Raw genomic sequence first — 23663 nt, 5'->3', positions numbered from 1 at the left:
AAGACTAAATGCAGTAAATTAAAACAAAGCCCAACAATAGACATATTTTTTATTTTCTGGATTTTATCCATATGCCAGCAAATATAGGTTTCAATTTAAAAACGTACTCACAAAAAGATTGACTGTCATGCAGATTTTTGTTTCAATTATTCTATAAATCTACTGACCTGAAAAATTTAGACTCAGCCCTTTTTTACTGCAGAGTTTAGCTCCAGTTCTGCTGTAGGTCTACTGCCATTCTAAATTCAGGTTTGGCTCAGGGTTCATACGATCATGAAAAAAGATTGTGATTTCCAGGCCTGGATAAGTTTTGGAAAAAGAAAAATACCTCGTAAGTCATGGAAATTTGCTCTACAAATGTTTGTGTTTCCCTTTTTCGAATGAGATAATGAGAGACTTTGCATAAGCTGGCAGTGTGGGGAAGATGTGAAGGCATGAAAAAGTCATGAAAAAGTAATGAGAATTAATTGGCTAAAAAGTGTATAAACCCTGTAGATTTGAACTGTATGTACAGATCTAACTATGTCCCTTCGCAGTTGAAGTTGGTGAGCTCTGCTAGCTTGACTGTTTTTTAAAACGCTTGTACACTGACATGCCTTTATGTTTTGTGCACCTGCAGTAGTGAAGAGTCTGCCAAGGCCAAGACACAGAAGGAGCTGATCAAAACTCTCAAAGAACTGAAGCTCCATTTGCCAGCGGAAAAGAGGAACAAGGGCAGCAAGTCCACAACTCTCAACACCCTGAAATACGCTCTGCGCTGCGTTAAACAGGTTGAAGGTAAATCACAGTTCTACTGCATTTTTACAGTAGTTACAAAGATTTTTGAGAAATAAAAGCTTATTTTTTATTTTGCAGTACATGAGTGCTTTTTTCATTTTTATTAGTTATTGTATTAGTTCACAAATATGTCAAAAACATCAAACACCATTTTAACTAATGTAAAAATTTTGTTTTCAGCCAATGAAGAGTACTACCAGTTGCTTATGATCAATGACAGCCAGCCATCTGGCCTGGATGTGTCGTCATATACAATAGATGAGATCGACAGCATCACATCAGAATACACCCTCAAAAATACAGTATGTCACTACAATACACTGGTGCTCCTTTATTTTGAATATTTAGGCTGTGACATTTTTTTACTTATGTTATAACAACATATGCATACAGTTTAATGTTTAGTATTTCTTTCTTTGAAGTATTTTAACTGTATCACACCATAACTAATATTTTAAAGGTAGTGTATTCAAAACTGTGCTAATTACTGATAACACTGACTGTGTTTAGGATATCTTTGCGGTGGCTGTGTCTCTGATCACTGGGAAGATCGTGTACATCTCGGATCAGGCAGCGTCCATTCTCAACTGCAAGCGTGACGTGTTCAAGAACGCCAAGTTTGTGGAGTTCCTGACGCCGCAGGATGTCAGCGTGTTCTACAGCTTCACCACTCCTTACAGGCTGCCTTCCTGGAGCATGTGCACTGGAGCAGGTAGGATCAATAACACACAGCCTCACAGCACATGATACTGGGCTGATCCGCAGTATAGTAAACTCAATACATTAGTGCTGTATGAAGACTGACATTTTGGCCTTTTTAACTGTTTGAAATTTCCATTTTTGGATATATCCCATTATATATCTTAGTGGTTCTCAAACTGTGGTACGTGTACCCTTTGGTGGTACACCAGATGACCTCAGAAACTTATATTAAATCACAAAATATTAATGATAGAAATCTAAAAAGTTTGTTTCTTTAGTGTTTAACCTGGTAGACCCTGTATGTAATCTTCAGTTTTTTACAGTTTTATAGGCCCTACAACTGAACCCTGTGGAACTCCACATTTCACAATTACGTTTTTTGTATTAGTAATAATAGCAAAATAATTATTGTAGAGTTTAAGGGGTGCTATGTAGACTCTGATGTTAACTACTCCCTATTCTCCTACACTTCTTATACTTGTTATCTTCAATGTATCCTTTTGCTATAAAGCTCCAGATCAGACATGCAATGCTGGATTATAACAGCCATGATATACTGTACTGTATATTGTCGCTGTCCAATAAAAAACAAGTATCTACAGGTTTGTGGATTTTTAGTGTACTACATAATTTGAACACATCAACTGTACCTTACACCGTGTCAAAAATCTTTTGTTGAATGGACCAATAGAAATTCTCCCAAAATTACCTAAAAAACTCTTTTTACATTGAAAGTTCAATTTAAACCATTTTTCATTTGGCAGCGACGATATGCGCTTCCCAAGCATGTTTTACATTTCCAAATCAGCCAATCAAGACATCAGTTTCATGTAGTGCTCAAATGATCCATGGAGGAATACAGGAAAGAATATTGTTTTGAAATGAGTGAATCAGACACGGCAGTGCTGCTGGAGTTTTTAAACACTGGGTTCACTCACTAAAAAGATTAAGACAGAAGCTCTGAATCTGTTGCTGCATACTTTAGTATGCAGTGTTGGGCATCCTCTAGTCCATCATCAGTACCCACAGGATACTGCTGTCTGACTATGTGTGGCTGGTAGACTCTTCTTAGTCCAGCAGTGATACGGAGGTGTTTAAAAACCCCAGCAGCACTGCTGCCTTTGGTCTACTCACTTGTACCAGCACAACATACCCTAACAATTACCACTATGCCACTCAGTGACACTATAGTGCTGAGAATAATGACCCACAAACCCAAATAATAGATGATCTGTGGTGATAATGTGGGGTACTGACCATTGACGAATATGGTGAAAGAAAAGGACTGTAAATATAGAACTGCAAAGTTTGCTATATGGTCAGTGAAGGAGATAAAATGGACAGCGAGTGTAGAAACTATATATAAATATAAACTATGAATTGACTACACAGTTGCTCTCTCTCAACTACACCCTCACAAGCACTTCACACATCAGCCCACATTAGCGTTGATTCATTCTCTGGGATTTCCAATTCCCACTGCACACAAGTGCGTCATTCTCTCATGCTATCATAGTTTTTCTCATTCCAAATCCTTTTATTTCCTCCAGCACTGAAGTGAAGTCATTTTTAGAACACACACAGAGCAAGCTGCAGAGCCAGACCACTTAAAAGCCTAGTGCCGGAACCGGATTCACTGTAATGTCCTGAATTAGCGTCAGTCTGTGCAGTTGGAGTTGATTTTGATTCAGTTACATCAAACAGATGAACAACAAACATTGTCTGTTTGTTAGAAAGGCTCCAAAAAAGGCTTACATGGTTATGTCTATATATGGCTGAAGTATTTCTGTTTTTCACAAACAGTCAGTTATAGCTATAGTTTCTTGTTTTTCATTTTCTTTTGTTATTGGGTTTTGGTTTGTTTTGTGTATGTACTTTTTGTATAATTGAAAATTGAATAAAACTATTATTCAAATAAAAAAGAAAGGTTCCAGAGATTCATGATCTGCCCTATAGGAAAGGAAAAAGATAAAACAATTATTTGACAAATAGTTTTTCTCGTAAATGTATAAATAAACTTTTTCTCTCTTTCTGTGGGGCCAACACACTTATTCATTAAATCAGGTACAGTAGGGGCAGATTATATATTAATGTTATTCTGTCTGCTCCCTTGTCTCAGACTGTCAAGTCAGTTAATTGACCTTAAACAGCTGTGACCAGAATTGCCTCTCTATATTGGCCAGAGCTTATTCATGTTTGCTGCTGCTTCCTGTTGCATTAAATTAACATCCAGTCAATGCCTCTTTTTCCCCTCCTTATAGAATCCTCACCCTCTGACTGCATGCAGGAAAAGTCCTTCTTCTGTCGGATCAGGTGAGTGAGTGTATATAGAGTGTGTAGGTCTTTATATATTGCTTTGCTTATACAGTATGTGAATAAGTGATTAAGCTCACAAAGTCCATTCAGGCTGCACCTGCATCTGGTCAGCATGACTTCATTCATGTGCTCTTTTGTTTCTGAAAGAGCTCGGTGTAATTAGTTTAGCACTATCTGAGGTAAACAGGAATCAGCCAGTTCTAACACACCTGCCACAGCTACAGAGACTGGGGAGTGACCCCAAACAGCCCTCTGAAAGAAACCCCAAAAACTCAATGACCATCCTGTTTGGATACCCTTTGGTTATAAGAATAAAAAAAGCCACAGATTTTATGCTGATATTTCGATGTGCTCTCATTGCAACAATCCCAGTCAGGATTATAGGTTTATTGATTGCTATAGTAAGTTTGCTATATTGCTATAGTTTTAGTTTAGTTTAAGTTACTTTAGTTCAATTTGTAGCTTTTGTTTTACCTTTGATGCGATTTGTTTGAGAGTGAATACAGTAATTGCCCTCAGATGTAGAGTAAACTCAGCTGGATTTGCATTCACACAATAGAAATAAACCTAATCTTTTTAATAACTTTAATTTTAATAAATGTTTAAATGTTTAATCTTCTTAATTTTGCAGTGGTGGGAAGGAGTGTGAGGGAGATCTGCAGTATTATCCGTTCCGAATGACTCCCTACCGGATGAAGGTTCAGGATACAGTACACACTGAAGATCAGTTCTGCTGCCTCCTGCTGGCTGAGAGAGTGCACTCCGGCTATGAAGGTCAGTAAGCATGTAACAGTTTTATTACTTTTGTGTACATGTATTATATGCTCTATAATATGTGAATTGGCTTTGCTAAAAAAATATAAAATTATTTCAAACAGAAGAATGAATAGAGGGTGTATTTTTCATTAGTCATTTTTCACAGATGGTCCTAATTTTCTCGATTTGTTTTGTATTTCTATTTCTATATCTTTTGTGATATCAGTACCTTTATTTCAACATTCATTGATTCCAGACAGCTCACATATGGGTCTTGTTACCCTGGTTACCATTTACTCAAATCTCTGCCTAACATGTATTAATATGCGGTTGTTTGATCCTTCAGCTCCCAGGATCCCCACTGACAAACGCATCTTCACCACCACACACACACCCAACTGTGTGTTTCAGGATGTGGATGAGAGGTGAGAATTCCTTTTAGTTACCAAGTTATATTTAATATATTATCTTATTTTAAATACATTGTCACATTATAATGTAAAAATCATAATTTAAATCAGAGAGCATGTGTTTTATAGCACCCACACAGCATCTGAAAATGTGAAAAACAAACAAATAAAAAACAAAAAAATATTTGCATTTTAGGGCTGTCCCATTGCTAGGCTACCTACCACAGGATCTTATTGGTACACCTGTGCTCCTGCACCTGCATCCGAAGGATCGACCAATCATGCTTGGAATTCATAGGAAGAGTGAGTCCTCACTTCTTGTTCTTCTTCTTGTTTTTTAGATAAATCTGCTCATACTTTCAGGAATTCTTGTAGATTATTAGTACAGCCTTTTATTAACTATATATTATACTATAATAAATATAAATATATATGTATTTAATGCAGAAGAAGAATAACTGATTATATAGTATAACGTAAAAGGTGTAGTCATTAACTTTCTTGTATAAGTCTGTATTCCTCTTGCCTGTATAAATCGGGAATTTGTTTTCTCATAGTCCTGCAGTATGCCGGTCAGCCATTTGACCACTCCTCCATCCGGTTCTGTACACGGAATGGAGAATACATCACAATAGACACCAGCTGGTCCAGCTTTGTCAATCCCTGGAGCCGCAAAGTGTCATTCGTCATCGGACGACACAAAGTTCGCATGTGAGTATATAAGCTGTGTTTTTGTTTTTTATAAAACAGATATTTTGATTCTATAGAGTTCACCCTAAATGTATGAAACTGGTCATATACAGTATACACTTCTGGTCATAGTCTTCTGAATGTACCTTCCTAAGTTTCTATTGTGGTTAATATTTAATAATTTAATGATCTATAGTAAAATTATGATTAGAGCTTTGTTCTTTACTTCTTTGGATGCATTTACTGAAAGAAATCTCTGCGCTGGGTGTAAACTGATTGTGCTGGATGTGAATCTTTCAGGGGTCCAGTGAATGAGGATGTGTTTGCAGCTCCACCAACAGCAGAGGGGAAAGTTATGGACTCAGACATCCAGGAAATCACTGAGCAGATACATCGGCTACTGCTACAGGTTGGTTGAGATTCAGAAAGAAACTTATATACTCTTTTATAATCTCACATAATTAAAACAAAAACTCTTGTATTGGTGTTGTCTGTGTGTAGCCGGTACATAACAACGGCTCGAGCGGCTACGGCAGCCTAGGCAGTAATGATCACCTGATGAGCGTGGCGTCATCCAGCGAGAGTAACGGTAACGGAACTCGCCCGCACTTCGAGGACGAGGAGAACAGCAGAGCCAAACCTGTGAGTCACATATTACTATTACCTGACTTCATCATCTGTCACATGACTTTTGGTCAGCATCTTTCATTAGAATTTTCTCATCACCATTTTCTTTCACATTAGGGCACAAAAATCGGACTTGTCAATATAACATTTCAATATAAAGATTTTAATGAAAAAAACATTGTAAATAAAATTGAAAAAATGGAAGCACCCATTTAAAGATTAAATAACTTTATATTAATGTACAGATTCCATACCAGTCTCATGTTTCAGGGCCCTACATTCCTTAAATAGTTATCTACTACTCCAGCACTGTTTGTATAGAGCATGATATGAATAAGTGTCTGTGTGTTTCTACAGAGAACCTTTCAGGAGATCTGTAAGGGTGTTCACATGCAGAAGAACCAGGAGCAGCAGACCAGAAAGGCTCCAGGCAGTAAGTCCATAGATAAGATTCCATATTCCATGTGCTTAGATATCTGTCTGTGTATAAAGGTGTCTGAGTTAGGTATAAATGTGGGATACAGAAATCTAAAGGGTTTTTCACTCCTAATTAGTTTGGTCTGACCAAAAGAGATTACTTACCCACTTAGGCTGGATCAGCTGAAGCATGGTCTGCTTCATCTGCAGTTGAAAACATTTTGTAGATGCTTCAGATTATTGGATCAATTACAGGACATTAACGGCAGGATGTCATCACACACTAAACTATAGAGGAAGAAAAAGAATGGGTGTTATGCAGAAATTTGAGTCCACTTTAAAAGCACATGCATCACACAGCAGCATGGATGCAACAAAATACTGTAACTGTAGATTAACCCTTGTTTAAAACGGAAGCAAAAGCAATTTGCAGGTACTCTTTAATGCTTATTCTGCTATGTGGCATTCGTAATGTCTGCAAAGGCACCACATCAGACTGACAGCATGCCACCATCTGATGCACACCCTCTAAAAATCTAAAAAACAAACAATGTCAATTATAGGGAGACTAAAAACTCTCTAAAAATACTAATAATTACCAGCTGCCTGTGTGAATTAGTGTATGTTTTTATTTTTGTACTCTCTTTATTTGGAATTAAAAATCAGAACCTGAAAACAGCACCTTTTCTCTAGCAGAGTCACTCCAGAAGAGTCCGGCAGTTCGGCCCAAAGACTCTGCCTATCCAACAACCTGGCGTGAGAATGAGGAGGCGCAACAGGCTCCTGTACAGGAGGAGCTCACCTTTAAGGACCAGACTGTTTACTCCTACCAGCAGATCAGCTGCCTGGACAGCGTCATCAGGTAGAACAATCATTAAAGTAACAACAATCATTTGTTTCATTCATATATCAACAGCAGCCTCTCTGTCTGTCCATTTCTTAAATTCTCTGTGATGGGGAGCTGAAATTAGCTAGTATTACCTTGTTTTTCCTTTTAAATTTTCCTATCCCCCTTAAATGCTGTAGCTTTTCGTCTGTTGTACCATTTAAGGTGGAACAGGAAAAGTTACTGCTAGTTACTGAGAAGCACATGTTTTATGCTTGATTTGAAGAAAATAAACTGTTGAAACATTGAAACTACACATTAAACTTTGGTAATATAGTTTAATGTAACGTAATAAAAAAAAAAAGAAAATACTCAAATTTGTGGGTTTCTTTGGTCGCTTCTGTTGCCACCTTGCCAGAGATATGAAAGCATTGGAGAAAACAGACAAATTAGAAGAGGATTCTTAACGAACGTAAAAACATGAAAAAAAAGTCATAGCTTTGTAACATCTAGGGACAACAGAAGAAAATTACCTGCCCACTACTGACGTCATTGTGCTTTTAGGAACCATTAGTAGTGCCTTGCCTCACTGATATATTTCACCAGAAAACCGTAAACAGCCTTAACACCTCTATTTTCATTCTGCCTTTCTCTTACACTCTCTCTCATACTGTCGCCATTACTTTAATTTCATTGGATCACCTTTTTAAAGAAATCACAAGCCAGGAGGCAGAAATGCAATCATGTGTTATTATAATAAACACAGCTGTTCATACGTCATAAGGAAAGTGTTAATAAAATCTTTCTCTTGCTTTCTTTCTCTTTCTCAGGTATCTGGAGAGCTGTAATGTGCCTATCACAGTGAAAAGAAAGTGCCAGTCGTCCTCCAACACCACGTCGTCTAATTCGGACGAGGACAAGCAGAAAGCTGCTGAGCGATCCATGCAGGTGTCCGAAGGTATGAAAAAACAACCACTTATATATGACTAATTATATATCTGTAATTATTAAAGCCTTAACATGTCAAGTAGGAACGCCCTGATCCAATTTATGCTTTTAGATCAAATTTAGGTTCTTAGTTTTGTTGTAGCAGAGCGCCCTCTGGTGTCCTCTGTGTGTTGTAAACAGAGTTGGGAGCTAAATGACAAGGCAGGCAACCATACACAGGTGCATCAAAAAATATATATTATTGAAAAGTTTCTTTGAATTTTTTTTCAGTCAGTCAGTTCAAAAATTGAAACTCATATTACATAGATTCATTACACACATATTGATCCATTTCAAGTATTTTTTTATGTTAATGGTTGTGGTTTACAGCTAATGAAACCCAAAAATCAGTACTTAGACAATTAGAATATTATATAAGACAAATTGGTACTTTTGGCAGTGTGAGCAGTGTGTCAAGTCCTGCTGGAAAATGAAATCTGCATCTAGATAAAAGTTGTCAGCAGAGGGAAGCATGAAGTGCTGTACGATTTTCTTTAGCACTGTAGTAGTTACACTGGCAGTTCTGGGGTCAGAGCCACAGGGGCCCCCTGACGTCAGTTTCCTCTTTCTTGTCACTCATTTTGTCTACAGTAAAAATGCACGTAAAATTGGGATGAAGATTTTTATTATTATAGTTAATTTTGTGGCAAAAAATTCTATGCAAAAATATAAAATCAGCAATCACAATTACAGATTATACACACATAGAATTAAAAAAATAAATCCACAGCAACGTAAAAATTAAAGGAATGAAAAAAAAAAACAAGTATATTGAAATGTCAGTGACCACCAGTTACTGTATATATTATCCTTATTCATATAATGTATGCTTCTATGTATTTCTGTAGGCATAAAATATCCATAAATGTAAATACTGATCTGTTGTCTTTTTAATCTTCAGACTCCAGTCATCTGAAATCGCAAGCAGGCCTCACGTCTCTGGATGTGTCGAAGAAGCCAGGTGGTTCCGGTGTTGTGAGCACCTCCCTGACCCCGCTGGCTCTACCCAGTAAAGCCGAGAGTGTGGTGTCCATCACCAGCCAGTGCAGCTACAGCAGCACCATTGTACACGTGGGGGACAAGAAACCCCAGCCAGAGTCAGGTAGGCTGAGAATTAGATCATCTGCACTGAGAAACCACTTTTGGTTTGGTACAGAACCATGTTTGTTAAGAATATCAATGTACCCTTCATACTTCCTTCACTATACGATGTCTGAGCATGGTTTTGCTGAACACAGTCATGTTTTTCTCCACACAGAGATCATCGAAGATGGCCCTGGTGCTGGAGACACAGGAGATGGTCCTGCTGTAGCTGTTACTCCTGCCACAGTTTCACCTCCCAGCCAGGAACGGGAGGCCTACAAGAAACTGGGCCTGACCAAGCAGGTGCTGGCAGCCCACACTCAGAACGAGGAGCAGGCCTTCCTCAACCGCTTCAGAGAGCTGAGGGGGGTTCACGCTTTCAAAGCAGACTGCTCCCATTACCTGGAGAGGCAGAGGGGTCAGGTCACATCTGATGGTGAGTACAACACATTTTCCGTCTGTAAAATTCAGTTTCAAAGTTTCCATTTGATCCAGATTAGATATTTTTAACTTCTTAAATGTATTATTCTCATAACATATCTATTGTTACTGGCTAATTAGATTTGTTGCCTTATCATAAAGCCACACTCAAACAAATTTAAGTTCATATCCTGCCTAGAAAGTTATGGAAATTAAACTTAGCCAAGCAATTCTAAACAAAACTCGTGACTTAATCAGTTGAAAATGTCAGCGTATTTCTGAAGTCCAAATAAGTGCATGCACAGTCAGAGTGTAGGAGTGTGTAAACTGCCATGCTGGCAACGCAAACACTGACTCAACCAGAGTATCTGAGTTACGTGTTTGCTGATAGTTTGCCAGCTTTTTATTTCCCAAGGCAAATGATGAGTAGAGGAAGATGAAAAGAGAAAGAGATGATTAAGGTGATTTAAACATCACAACTTCATAGGACGTAAAAGCCCTGTATTAATATGTATGATAATTAGATATCTGTCATGCCTGGAATTCCTTTAGTTTGAGACATACATGACATGCCAAAGGTCCTGGGAGAACAGTTGATCAAGTGTACATTAATCAAGTGTTCCCTCAAGGAATGATTTATTAAATCCCATATCTGTATAAGTTCTGACTGCTTCTACAACTATCATGAATGATAATTTGGACTGCTTTAAAATGACTGTTGCCAGTTTTACAATCAAGACATGGCATGAAATTATGGCATGATGGATGCCTAACCTGACCTAGTGAATACAAATATATTGTGATATATTGTCTATATGTGAAAGACAAGATTTAGTCTGAGCTTGGCATTAAGTACTGTTGGGAGAAATTTCATTTTACCTGGGCAGGTGGACTAATGTAAAAATTGAGGCTTGTTTAAGCTTAGTGTTAAGTATGGATATGAATGCAGAGCAATTCTGCTTTTTTATATATTTTTGTAGTTCGTACATTATCATGCCCCTTTTCTGTTTGTTTTGTCTGAATCTTTTGGCTCTGAACTGCCCACTAGCAAATAAATTGTGATATCATTCTCAATGCAAAGGACAGATTGGGGTATGTGGACAGTGACCAATATATAATTTAAAACAGTCGTATTCATTTTTTTTATAAGTAATGATTATACTTATGAGCTGTTACCAGTTTCTGCTTCAGGAAAGATCTTAGCGCCTTTTATAAAACAAAAGATAAAAAAAAACAGCTCAAGGTTATTTTACTTCTATATGAGTTGACCTTTAGAAATGTAATTATATCTTTGTGTAAGAAAGTAATCTCTCTTTCTATTTCCTTCCATCCTCCTTCTCTCTCTCTCTCTCTCTCGCTACAGCTGTGCCCACTCGTGTTGCCAAGCAAGGAGGCGTCACGGAACCCGTCGCTCGCCGGGGGAGTCGCAACAAGAAGACCAAGTCCAAACGCATCAAGCAGAATGAGTCATCCGACAGCACCATCTCACACAGGAAGCAGCTGTCCAGGCAAGAGCTCCAGGGCCTGAACCAAACCTCCTGGTCTCCATCAGAAACCTCGCAGTCCACCTACCCCATGGCCTACCCAGCTGTAATGCCTGCCTACCCGCTCCAGGTCTACCCAGGGACCAACACTATGGCTCCCAGGGTGGATGCCTCGCTCTCAGGATTTGGGGGCAGCCAGTGCAGCCAGGACCCACGCTGCCCCATCCAACCCATCCAAGCCCCCTTTTCAGCCCCTCTGGTCACGCCCATGGTGGCATTGGTCCTGCCTAACTATATGTTCCCGCAAATAGGCAGCACCCCCCGCCAACCATTCTACCCTGAACAAGGAACCTTTGCTGCTCAGCCATCATTTCCCCCACAGACTGTTTTCCCTCCCCAGACCTCGTTTCAGCCACAGACGACCGTACAATTTCCTGTACAGACTCAGTTCACCACGCAAAACCCTTTCCCCCCGCCCACGACCTTCCCCACCCAGCCCTTTCAGTTTCCTCTCCCAAACGATCCTCCAAAGCCCATGGAACCAGAGCTGAGGGAGGCGCAGTCACGGAGCTCCACCCCTCAGTCTATGGGTGGGCGGGACCAACCGTCTCCGCCTCTTTTTCAGTCACGGTGCAGTTCGCCCCTGCAGCTCAACCTGCTGCAGCTGGAGGAGAGCCAACGGTCTATGGAGAGACAGGACAGCTCGGCGCCCTCTACTGGAGCTCAGGGGAACACCAGCACTGCAGCAGAGAAGACTCTGGCCAAGACTGACAAGGAGCAGGTATGGAATTTCATAGGGTGCCCTGTATTAAGCGTTGAGTCTCTGGCTGAATCCCAAATGGCTCCCTACTTGGTTTTTGGCTAATAGGTTACTTTGTTTTGCTAATGCTGTGATAAATCATACTGAAGCCTGCCCACCCTAAACATCCTTAACATCCTAATTCTAAAAGTAGAAGTTTAAAAGTGTTGGAAACGGAGGAAAGCCTTATTTAGTCTTATTTAGACTAAAATGCCCTTTAAATAAACAATTAAGGAGATGTTAGATTTTCTGCTACATACATTTTGCGTGGCCATACAAAAATATTGGTGCAGCTTGGAATTTTATGGATGCACACACACCAACACAAAAGCTCCAGTACCAAGCACTTACACTTGCACAACCTTATTGGCCCCATTTTCACCTGTTCAAATCATGTGTCTCTCAAGTATTTTAATTATATCTAAATAAGGCCCACTTTGTGAATACAAAATACCAGTAATAATTACAGTGCAAGGTGAGAATAAGCATTTTTCTTCCCACACAGCTATCAGATTTCAGTCTGACTAACAAGGAGATTTATTTGACTCTAAAAAGCTGAAATTTACTTCAGCTAACCTTACTATACTAGTCCTGTACAGCTATGTACAGACCTTTCTGCTGGAAAACAGCCAGCTTGTGAAGAGATGGTAAACTGAAAAAATAAACGCTGAACGCTTTCATTTATTTATGCCAATAGAGTATAAAAAATTGTGTAAACCAGAAGCTGGTGTTCTCCCTGAAAGTATTATGTGTGCTTGCTGCCACTGTTCTAGTGGAATTCTAAAGTAAAAACTGCACTCCGGGAGCCTTTTTAGATTCAGCCTGTTTTCATTTCTTGTTTTTCCTCCTTTTCTCTGTTTTGCTACCGTGTCTCCTCCTCTGTCTTTCCTTCTCTCCTCTCCACCTGTAATTACCACCTTTCACCACAAGGTGGCAAAGTTGTTAATGTTTTTTTTTTTTTTTTATTGTGTTTTTTTTTTTAACCTTGTCCACAATAAAGCAAATGTCGTTCAGCTGTTGTGGACACCGTTGTCTTAAAAATGTCATTTTGTGGGCGATCTTAAGTTTTAACTTTTTAGTCCCGCTCCCGGTTTTCTAGTGTTTAAAATGATAAATGCTGAAAGTGTAATGCACCACAATGATGAAAAAAATCACAAATTCACAGTTTTAGTAGAAATTTCTAGTAGAGTGAGTCCAGTGCTAACCCCTGTGTCCCTTACACCCTTTAGCGGTCGCTCATTTTGCCTGGTCCAGTAGGGACCAATTACGGGCCAGGTACTCTACTGGTCCTTCCCCTTCCAGGCCCCGAGTTGTTTGGGGACCAAGAGAAAGATGGAGAGTTTTTTTCTTGGGACAGATTTATCTCTAAACTCAGATGTCCCAGCGAAGAGGTAGGCCCATCATGAAACGATTCCTCCCATACTGCTCCTCTCCTACCTCTGACCTCCTTGCCATCTGATCAGAGCAAAGTAACTGCTCTACTTTGGTTTGCTTGATTTATTATTCTTTTTTTTTTTATTTACCTTTTTTAAGTAAGTCAACCAACTCCCAATTCTTTTGGCATGCCTGGACCCTCTGTGTGCAGTGGGCTTTTTTTTTATCAATCAGGTCAATGACACCTCAGCTTATTTCATTTTCACCTGTCGCCTTAAATAAAGGTTATTTAGCATGTGTTAACCTTTTTCAGAATGGTGGACGTTTCAAGTCCCTCACCGTTATTACATTTACATGCCATTTTCATCACATATCCTCCTGTATAGGGAGCAAGACTGCATGTGGACCAGACTATCACAAAAATTCCTATACAAGCTTTACTGAAAAGACATGTTGCACACACTCACAAGAGACGTTTGTGTGCGTGCTCAGTCATTTCCTTGAGTGTATTGTGGTAGCATGGACTTCCTCTTTCTGTAGATATTATCTAAATGAAATGTTGAAATTTAACTGTCCATGAACTACATTGTTTACCAGGAATTTGTCATAGAATGCATTACCACCTACAGTGAACTGCAAAGTAATGCGCCAAATATTAGCCAAAAATAATATTAGGTCTTCAGTCAAATAAGTAAAAATTGTAGTTTTTATTTATTTGCTTTTTCTTTGAAAAGCCAGGCCAGATATGTGTTTAGGCCATTTAATTGTAAAAGGATGCAAAATTCATAAAAACCTACAAAATCCCATTTTCACTATTCAGTCTCTAGTGGTAATGATTGTGACCGACAGCTTCCATGCAAACAACAGACAAGTTACTTAGATTCACATTCAATTCAAGAGACCCTACATTTATACAGTATCCATCCTACAGGTCAATTTAGTGTTCTTTAACTCACGTGAGACATGGCAAAAATTATGGGACAAGATACTAATCTACTAGTAATCTACAAAATAATAACGTTCTAAAAAAAAAAAGTCAATAAGGTTGATGTGGTTTGAACATTTGCCCTGGTTTGCTCTTTTTTTGATAATGTTAAAGGTGAAGACAGCTACAGTGCATTGCTATTAAATAGTTATTAAGTAGTTATAACTCCCCTGCTCTTGCTCTGGTGTTGCAGGATGAGGGCTCGACGGCTGACAGTCATCACTGTGACGCTCTCTCATCATCCAGTGACATGCTGGACATCCTCCTGCTGGAGGACTCTCGCTCAGGGACAGGGTCCGCCACCTCCGGGTCCATGGGCTCAGGTTCGAATGGATGTGGGACCTCAGCCTGCGGGACTTCTGCCAGCGGAGGGTCTGCAAGTGGAACAGGTGTGTATAAACTTTCTGAGAAGTCTGTAACTACTGTATTACCTTTATTCAGTGAAATCAATCTTACAGTTATTACCTATCCATAAAAACTGAAGAAGGACGAGATTGCTGAAGCTTTTAAGATTGACACTTTTTTTTCCTGGATGTTCTCATACCGATATAGCAAATCACTTCTAGATTGCAGGGCAGCCACTATTCGATAGTGGTTCGATGCTATTGACTCTTAAAGACTTGTCTAATCAATTATAAAGCTGTGTTTAGTGGACTTTTTCTTCATTTTATCTAATTTTGTTTCACCATTTTTTTCATTATTATTATTATTATTATTACTTCTTTGTTGTTATATTTATTTATATTTTATATATATATTTTATATTTTTAAATAGACATTCAATTGCTATATTCCTTATATCATACCGTACTATTCTATTACACCATACCATACTATTCTATTTTATTATCATATTTTAATACTAAATATATAATTTATATCTTGTTTTATTTACCCTATTCCATTTGTATTTAATTTTATCATTATTGTTTTTATTTTTTACCATTTGTTTTAGACCTAATCATGGTTATTGTGTGTCATTGTGTGTGTTCAAAATTGTTGTCTATGTGAACATGAATGAGTATGTTTTAATAATGTATATGTTTAACTCTGTGTTTCTCTTCCTCTCTTTTTCTGCTTCTCACAGGGAGCAGTCACACAAGCAATAACAGCAGTAACTACTTCGGCAGTGTGGACTCTTCACAGAAGTCCCATAAGGCCAACGGTGGTGTTTCAGGGTCCATGGAGATGGAGGAGAGCGAGAGCTTGATAAAATATGAACTGCAGGATCCTCTGTGGCTCCTCACAGCCAACGTAGACAAGACTGTTATGATGACGTACCAGCTGCCCTCTCGGTAAGTGTGTGCAGAGAGCAAAGAGGAGAAAACAATGCCTGTCCTTTACCCACCAATATAAGATCTCACTACTGAGACTAATTTCAGTGTGATCATTTTAACTGCTTGGTGTATATATGTGTATATATTAGGGCTGTTATCATTAACACGTTAATGTATGCAGTTAATCTGGAAACTGGAATGACGAGTATATTATGTGACAAAATTGACAGAGCACCAATAATACAAATCTAACACTGATTATTTCATTCATATTTAAATACCTATTATTAAAAGCTTAGCCTTAAGGTCTTAGGGAGGAAAAAGTCTAATAATTGTGATTAATCACTGAATTCTATTGTGATAAATTTGATAAATTGATTTTTTAATCTATAGACACCACTAATATATACTATCAATATTTATAAATTGTATTATTTTAGACTGAAAGATATATATATATACTTTTAATTCTTTCAGACTTCATAAAAATAACTTAACAAGTTAACGAGTTTTGTCAGCTTATGTTGTTGTTACACGGTTGCTTCCACTAGGTGGCAGCATTGCACTCTTGCATTCTTTAGAGCTTCTATCAGACATGGGCAGTACTGAGTGTCCCTGGGTGTGAATGTGTGTCTGCCTCTTAGGGGTGGGTGATACAGTAATGTATGGTAAAAATATTAGTGGTATAGTGGTATTTAAATGCATGATGTCCAGTATTACAGTGTTTTGACAAACAGACAAAATGCATCAGTCTATGTCAAATGCCCATAAAAACTTACTTTCTATATCCCAAAATGTTTCACAAATAAAAATAAAGCACTCATATTGCCCACCCTTAGTGTCTAGCCCTGCCAAACTGCAAGGTATCTGCAAAAAGAAACTCTGTAAATCTTTTATTACGTGTCATTTTGAAGCATTTCAATTGGTCCATTCATTAAAACAGTTTGACAAAATCTAAAAAAATAGGATGGAATGCAAGATTTTTGCATTATAGTGATGAAAATGTACAAATGTACTTGAAGATATAGCTTTAACTACATCAATTTGGGAAGGTTTAATTATTTTTTTAATTCATTGAATAATCAAGTTTCAAATGTTAAAACCATGTGTATGTGTGTGCATAGTTTATCCAGTTCCATATATAAAATCATTTTTTAAATTACACCAGATTGAATCATGATTAAATTTGGCAATTTACTGAATCATTTTCCCAAAATGTGTGAGATTTTTTTATATATTTTTTAAGCATGGTTATTTATAACTGAGTGTGTTTCTGTGTGTCTCTTCAGTGATTTCCAGCGGGTGTTGCGTGAGGACCGTGAGAAACTGAGGCACATGCAGAAGAGTCAGCCACGTTTTTCTGAGGAGCAGAAGAAGGAGCTGGCTGAGGTTCATCCCTGGTTGAGGAGGGGAGGCCTGCCCAAATCCATAGATGTCAAGGTGAGGGTCCACACCACACTGAACCAAGTGGACAATTTTTATTACTATATACACTATATGTCCATGTGTTTTTGGACATGCATTCTAATGAATGCATTCAGCTTCCCATTGCTGACACAGATGTGCAAGTGCGTGCACACACACACACACACACACACACACAGCTTGTCTAGACCCTGTACAGAAATACTCCCACTAGAATAGGGCTCTCTGTAGCAGATGGACGTGAACCTGTTGGCACCAGTTCTGTGTGTGTTCTGAAACAGTTTTCATTTGCAGTTTACAGCATATTGATTTCCCATCAGAATAATTGCTGTAATGGCTGTGGTGTAGCTCCAGGCTGAACACTGTGTGCTGTGTGTTGTGCAGGCATGTGTCGGCTGTGAGGGAGTCACAGAGATGCTTATTGAAGAGGAGCTCCCAGACCTGCACATGGGGGAGTCTGAACACAGCGATGTCACAGTGCCCCCCTCAAACCACGAGCAGTGAAACAGACACATTTCCAGGGTCCCTATGTTTCAGTGTTGGGGATTCCACTGTGTATTCAGTTAGGTCCTCTAAACAAGAGTGTGTACGTACATATGGAATGTGTGTGTGTGTGTGTGTGTTCATAAAGCCTCCATAAATATACGTAAATTCAAATGTGAGATTTTATCAGCTGTTTAAAGCTGTTTGCAGACTTTACGAATGTTCCCTGTATATTCATTTTCTGTTTCTTTGTTGTTATAATAACATTTTATTTTGTTATTTTTTATGACATTCTTTTTTTTTTTTTTTTTTTAATTGATGTACAGAATCATTTCTTTTGCCATGCGTCACATTTTTTGGAACACTTTTTTTTTGTTATTTTTTTCTTTCTTTCATTTCTTACAGTTCTCCAGAGAGCAGGGGAGATGTAGCTCACGTGTCAAAAGAGGGTCAATGTATTTTTTTTTTTTTTAATTTGAAGAAGTCACAAATATACAGCACTGTGCAAAAGTTTTAATTTTAAATTCTAATGAAAAGCACCTTATTTGGGCAGTATATGTTTATTTACAAGGTATTTGTTTATAATAATATTAGAATAAATCCAAATAACACTCATACAAAAGCAGTGGTTTTATGTATTGTCACTGTAAAAATATTGTTCATTTTCTGGGACAATTTATCATCCAAATAACAGTGTTTGGAATCTAGCATAATTGGTAAATCAGTGCTTAATGATGTCATGAAATTGAAAACATCCAGCATAGGGGTGTCTAGCTCATAAGTCTGCTTTCTTTAAAAGAAAGAAATTATTGACGTTTTTAAGAGTATTTTTATTTATCTGCATATGTTTTAATGTGAATTAGTATTTCAAGAAGAGACATTTTATTTCTGAAATAAATGGCAACCTTTAAATATTGTGCTTAGGAGCCTTAAACTTCTGCACAGTTCTATATATCCTTTTATTTTTTTAATGTGAAGCAAGAAATGTATATAGATTTTTTTATATCTGCTGAATCTGGAGAATTGTATTTATGTGGAGAGATTATTTATCAGTCTGCAGTAATAGGACAGGAGAAAATGAGAGAAACAAATGGGGACCAAGCTCCTGCGTTTACCTCTGTTTACTCTGTTACACGTGCAATGAAAAGAATATAATATATGTTTTATAATATGTAAGTTATTTTATATCATATTTTTTTGGAAAATTACACTCTTAAAATAAAGATGCTATTAAGAATTATTTGAGTAATGCCATGGTAAAACCATATTGGTTCTGTAACAAAGACTTTGCGGTACTTTCACATTAAAATGTTACGGTCCTTTACCAGTTTAAAGCAGCATTATGAGAAAACTGATGTGTCTTGTGAATTTGCGTTAGTTTCAGCTACCATTAAAGAAGGACACACTTTACACATGCATTTTTGGACAAGCCGGGGGACACAGAACAGTCACTGAAAGTGAGAGAAGCGTGTGAACTGAGCACTGAGAAATATTACTGGATTTTACACGAATATGACTCAGTGCTCAGTTTTGCCAAGCACTGTCCTTTACCAGAGTAGCAGCATCAGAATGATTTGAAGCTGAAAATATTACATAATGCTGCTTTAAAGGCCTTCAGTCTGAAACATGTATAGTTCTTCTGTAGCATCACTCAAAGAACAATTTGAAGCTCCTTTATTTTAATAGTGTACGGTACGAAGCTCTGAAGGCCTTGCTGGCTTGTGGATGAGACAATCTTTGACTTTGGTGTTCAGTTAAAGATAAAGTTAAAGTTTTAATTTAAAAGAAACAGCACTTAAATGCTGCCTTAAGAGGTTTTTTTCTTTGTAGAAAAGTGTGTTTGAGTTTTAACTGTAATTTCTACATTTCCTCTTTCCTCTGTGCTATCGTTCAGCCGAGTTGGGCTGGAGCCTGACGTCTGAGAGCTGAGACACTAGGGGGATGGGGGGGATTTATTGGGGGAAATTAATTTTATTTTAGTCTTAATAAGGCTGCAGGTAGAAAAGAGCACACTCTAAATGTCACAATTGAACGTGTTTACTGTACAATAAATGTTGTACGTGTTATAATGACATTTCTTTGAAATAAAGTTTTGTTTTATAGAAATAAATCCTGAAGTTGTGAGTATATTATATTGTCTATTAATTTATTAGTATATATTATTTATATAGAGAATGACAAATGGCTGAAATAACAAAATATATGCAGAGTTTTCAGACCCCAAATAATGTAAAGAGAACAAGTTCATGTTAATAAAGTTCAGAAATCAATATTTGGTAGAATAAATCTGGTTTTTAATCACAGTTTTCATGTATCTTGGCATGTTCTCCTCCACCAGTCTTACACACTGCTTTTGGATAACTTTATGCCACTCTTGGTGCAAACATTCAAGCAGTTCAGCTTGGTTTGATGGCTTGTGATCATCCATCTTCCTTTTGCTTGCATTCTAGAGGTTTTCAATTTGGTAAAATCAAAGAAATTCATCATTTTAGAGCTGTATATATAATATTAACCCTGTTGCAGTACTCTAGATGTTGTTTATATGGGGGGTTAAACTACTGTATGCTCTCTTGCTGAATCTAAACCCCGCAGACCCCCCTTCATCTCCCCCTTCTCCCCCCCTGTACCTCCAGTCAGGCCTGTCTGCTGCAGACTGACCGTTGGAAACTGTGAGGAGCGATTTCAGTGCCATATGCTCCCGAATCAAACGCTTGGTTTGCAGCGTTTCTGCGCTCTTTCCTCTTCTTCTTTTACGACATACATCCGATGTCCAGCCTCCCCGTGCTTTAGGTGGCTGAGTGTGTCTGAGCTGCAGAGCTGGACGTGCTGTGGGAAGGAGCATGCTGCCTTTGATGAAGGCGAGGCGAGCAGAGCTGTTAACACCTCCACCAATTTACAGAGAAGGTGTTAAAGTCTCCGGACAACAGCCCCTCCACCCCAGCACCTAACAGACGCCACTAATCCGCCTCATGAGCCGCAGAACAGCCCTTACAAGCTGACAACAGTCCGCGAAGTTCAAACGTGGATCTGGGGAAAAAGTTTAATACGTTTTTATTCGGCCTTTGAATGCAGCATCGCAGTTGTAGCCGCGTTCAACAACCACAAACGCCTCAAAACGATGAAATGTGGATTTAAGGCTTTAATGAACGAGCAGAACTGTAGATAAAGGCTTTAATCCCTTTATGTCAATATGGGAAAATTTACTTAATCTGTTATGTGGCTAAAAAGTGAGTTTTGCTGCTTGCTCCTTAATTCTCGTCCAAATTAGACTGTAAACACTAAAATGTAATGCTATAGAAATATATTAGAAAATGTATGAAAATGGTAAAACAAAAAATATATAGTATTTTTCCTTTATATACTGCAACTGCCTGAAATTGACATTTTGAAGTTAAACAATATATAAATGTATTTAACATATAAAAAAAACACATGCCTATACATTACTTTTCTGTATGGGTTAGCGTATAAAATGTGTGTCTAAAATATATAATAATGTCCACTTAAAGATTATAGATCTAATTAAAATACAATATTTCAAAGCAGTTTGTCAGGCTTTGTTTTGTTTTTATAATCTTTATTACCATTGACCTTTTCTATGTAAAATGTGTTTATAAGAATGATCAGAAAATACATGAAAATACATTTCCCCCTTTATGCAACTGTTTAAAATACATATATGAAAGGAAACGTATTTGACCTTTCTTTTTAGTTGAAAGAAGAGTATTTTTAAATAATGTTTGATTAAGATTGTTTTATTAAAAGTCTTTAGTTATAGTACGCTAAGCAGTATTAGGCTTTAGTCATGGATGGGTATATATATATATATATATATGTATATGTATGAGACATCTGGGCCAACTGATTTGTGAAATTATTAAATTATATATATAATTAAATTATATATATATATATATATATATATATATATATATATATATATATATATATATATATATATATATATATATATATATATAAGAAAGATATTTGGGAATTAAAATATTTAATATTTAATGTCAGCATCTCTCATGCCCTGATCTTTAGAGAGCCCTTTATTTGTGTGTATAAACATATCATGACTAATCAGAGTTTTACATCGTCTATAATTCAACGTAAAGACAATCCAGATTCACGTAGAAATCTACGCTAACCGACTATAGGAACTCCTGTGCTGGTTCAGAGTCTCCGTAACTTTCGGATGTGGCCGTGTGCACGTGTTTAAAGCTAACCAACTGCATGGAGGAACAGAGGGTCCCGGGACAATACAGGCTGTCCGGTCTGTCCGGCTGCGGGATGACAGCTCGGGTTGCCAGGTCTGGGCTAGCAGCCGGTGGAGGTGTTAGCTTTAACACCTCAGAGCACAAAAGAGCCGTTCTAAAGCAGCAGCTTCTCACTTTCACACAGAGCGAACAGCCCACCCGGGCGCGCCGGCCGCGAGCCTCTGATCATTCCTGTTGGGTCTAGTCGTTAAAGTCAATGGCGCGCGGTTGGGTGCATCTGGTGACGCTGAGGTCCCGCTGCTCACAGAGACACCCGAAAACCCAAAACCCAGTCAGACCTGACACTGTCACTGCGTTCATATATTTAATAGACAGAGTTTATACTGTAACCCTTAAAACACTGTAACACTTATTATACTGTAACCCATAAAAGACTGTAACACATTATACTGTAACCCTTATGAAACTGTAAAACTATTATACTGTAACCGAAAATAGTAACACATTGTACAATATAGCACTTATTGTACTGTAACCCTTACAAAACTGTAACACTTAGAACACTGTAACACTTATTATACTGTAACCCTTACAAAACTGTAACACTTAGAAGACGGTAGCACTTATTTTACTGTAACACTTACACAAATGCAACACTTAGAAGACTGTAGCACTTATTATACTGTAACCCTTAAAACACTGTAACATTAATTACACTTTAAGCCTTGGAAAACTGTAACACATACTATACTATAACCCTTAGAACACTAACACTTATACTGTTACCTTTACAAAACCATAACACTTATCATACTATAACCCTTAGAACACTGTAAAACTTATCATACTGTTAACTTTACAAAACCGTAACACTTATCATACTATAACCCTTAGAAAACTGTACACTCGATATTCAATAAGCCTTACAAAACTATAACACTTATTATACTGTGACCTTTACAAAACTCTAACACTTACTATACTGTAACCTTTAGAAAACTGTAACACTTATTATACTGTGACCTTTACAAAACTCTAACACTTACTATACTGTAACCTTTAGAAAACTGTAACACTTACTATACTGTAACCTTTAGAAAACTGTAACACTTACTATACTGTAACCTTTAGAAAACTGTAACACTTATTATACTGTGACCTTTACAAAACTCTAACACGTACTATACTGTAACCTTTAGAAAACTGTAACACTTATTATACTGTGACCTTAACAAAACTGTAACACTTGTTATACCGTAACCTTTAGAAGACTGTAACACTTACTATACTGTAACTTTTATAACACTGTAACCCAAAATTGTAATACTTATTACACTGTAACCCTTTGAACACTATAACACTTAATATTCTGTAACCCTTAGAAGACTGTAACACTTATGCTGTAAATCTTAGAACACTGTAATACTTATTATACTGTAACTCTTAGAACACAAACACAGTTTACACAGTAATCATAGAAAACTTTAACATTTATTATATTGTAACACTTTTATGTAACCCATATTCTTACCAAAAACTTTACAATACTGCAATCCATTTTACATTAAAACCTAATTTTACTGTAACATACTGCTACACTGT

At 37.5% G+C, this 23663-nt stretch overlaps 1 protein-coding gene across 5 annotated transcripts in view; it reads left to right on the top strand.

Moving 5' to 3' along the window:
- per2 (period circadian clock 2) overlaps nt 1-19948 on the top strand; it is a 36856-nt gene extending 16908 nt beyond the window's left edge. The window contains exons 4-24 of one of the 5 annotated variants that reach the window (XM_022678989.2): nt 620-777; nt 958-1079; nt 1288-1489; nt 3741-3792; nt 4427-4569; nt 4898-4976; nt 5158-5264; nt 5519-5672; nt 5952-6060; nt 6153-6293; nt 6636-6711; nt 7392-7557; nt 8352-8479; nt 9410-9610; nt 9767-10027; nt 11375-12276; nt 13524-13685; nt 14847-15042; nt 15741-15948; nt 17220-17370; nt 17740-19948. In XM_022678989.2, the coding sequence (XP_022534710.2) occupies nt 620-777; nt 958-1079; nt 1288-1489; nt 3741-3792; nt 4427-4569; nt 4898-4976; nt 5158-5264; nt 5519-5672; nt 5952-6060; nt 6153-6293; nt 6636-6711; nt 7392-7557; nt 8352-8479; nt 9410-9610; nt 9767-10027; nt 11375-12276; nt 13524-13685; nt 14847-15042; nt 15741-15948; nt 17220-17370; nt 17740-17859 (3838 nt within the window). In that variant the 3' untranslated portion in view covers nt 17860-19948. Of the gene's footprint in view, nt 1-619; nt 778-957; nt 1080-1287; nt 1490-3740; nt 3793-4426; nt 4570-4897; nt 4977-5157; nt 5265-5518; nt 5673-5951; nt 6061-6152; nt 6294-6635; nt 6712-7388; nt 7558-8351; nt 8480-9409; nt 9611-9766; nt 10028-11374; nt 12277-13523; nt 13686-14846; nt 15043-15740; nt 15949-17219; nt 17371-17739 lie in introns of those variants that run through there. The other 4 variants (XM_022678988.2, XM_049478816.1, XM_022678990.2 and 1 more) reach the window with 4 other exon arrangements.
- Nucleotides 19949-23663: the final 3715 nt, after the last annotated feature.

This window comes from Astyanax mexicanus, chromosome 4 (genome assembly GCF_023375975.1).
Source record: "Astyanax mexicanus isolate ESR-SI-001 chromosome 4, AstMex3_surface, whole genome shotgun sequence".
In the NCBI taxonomy this organism is placed as follows: Eukaryota; Metazoa; Chordata; class Actinopteri; order Characiformes; family Acestrorhamphidae; genus Astyanax; species Astyanax mexicanus.
This window is presented reverse-complemented; position numbering and strand designations above follow the sequence as displayed.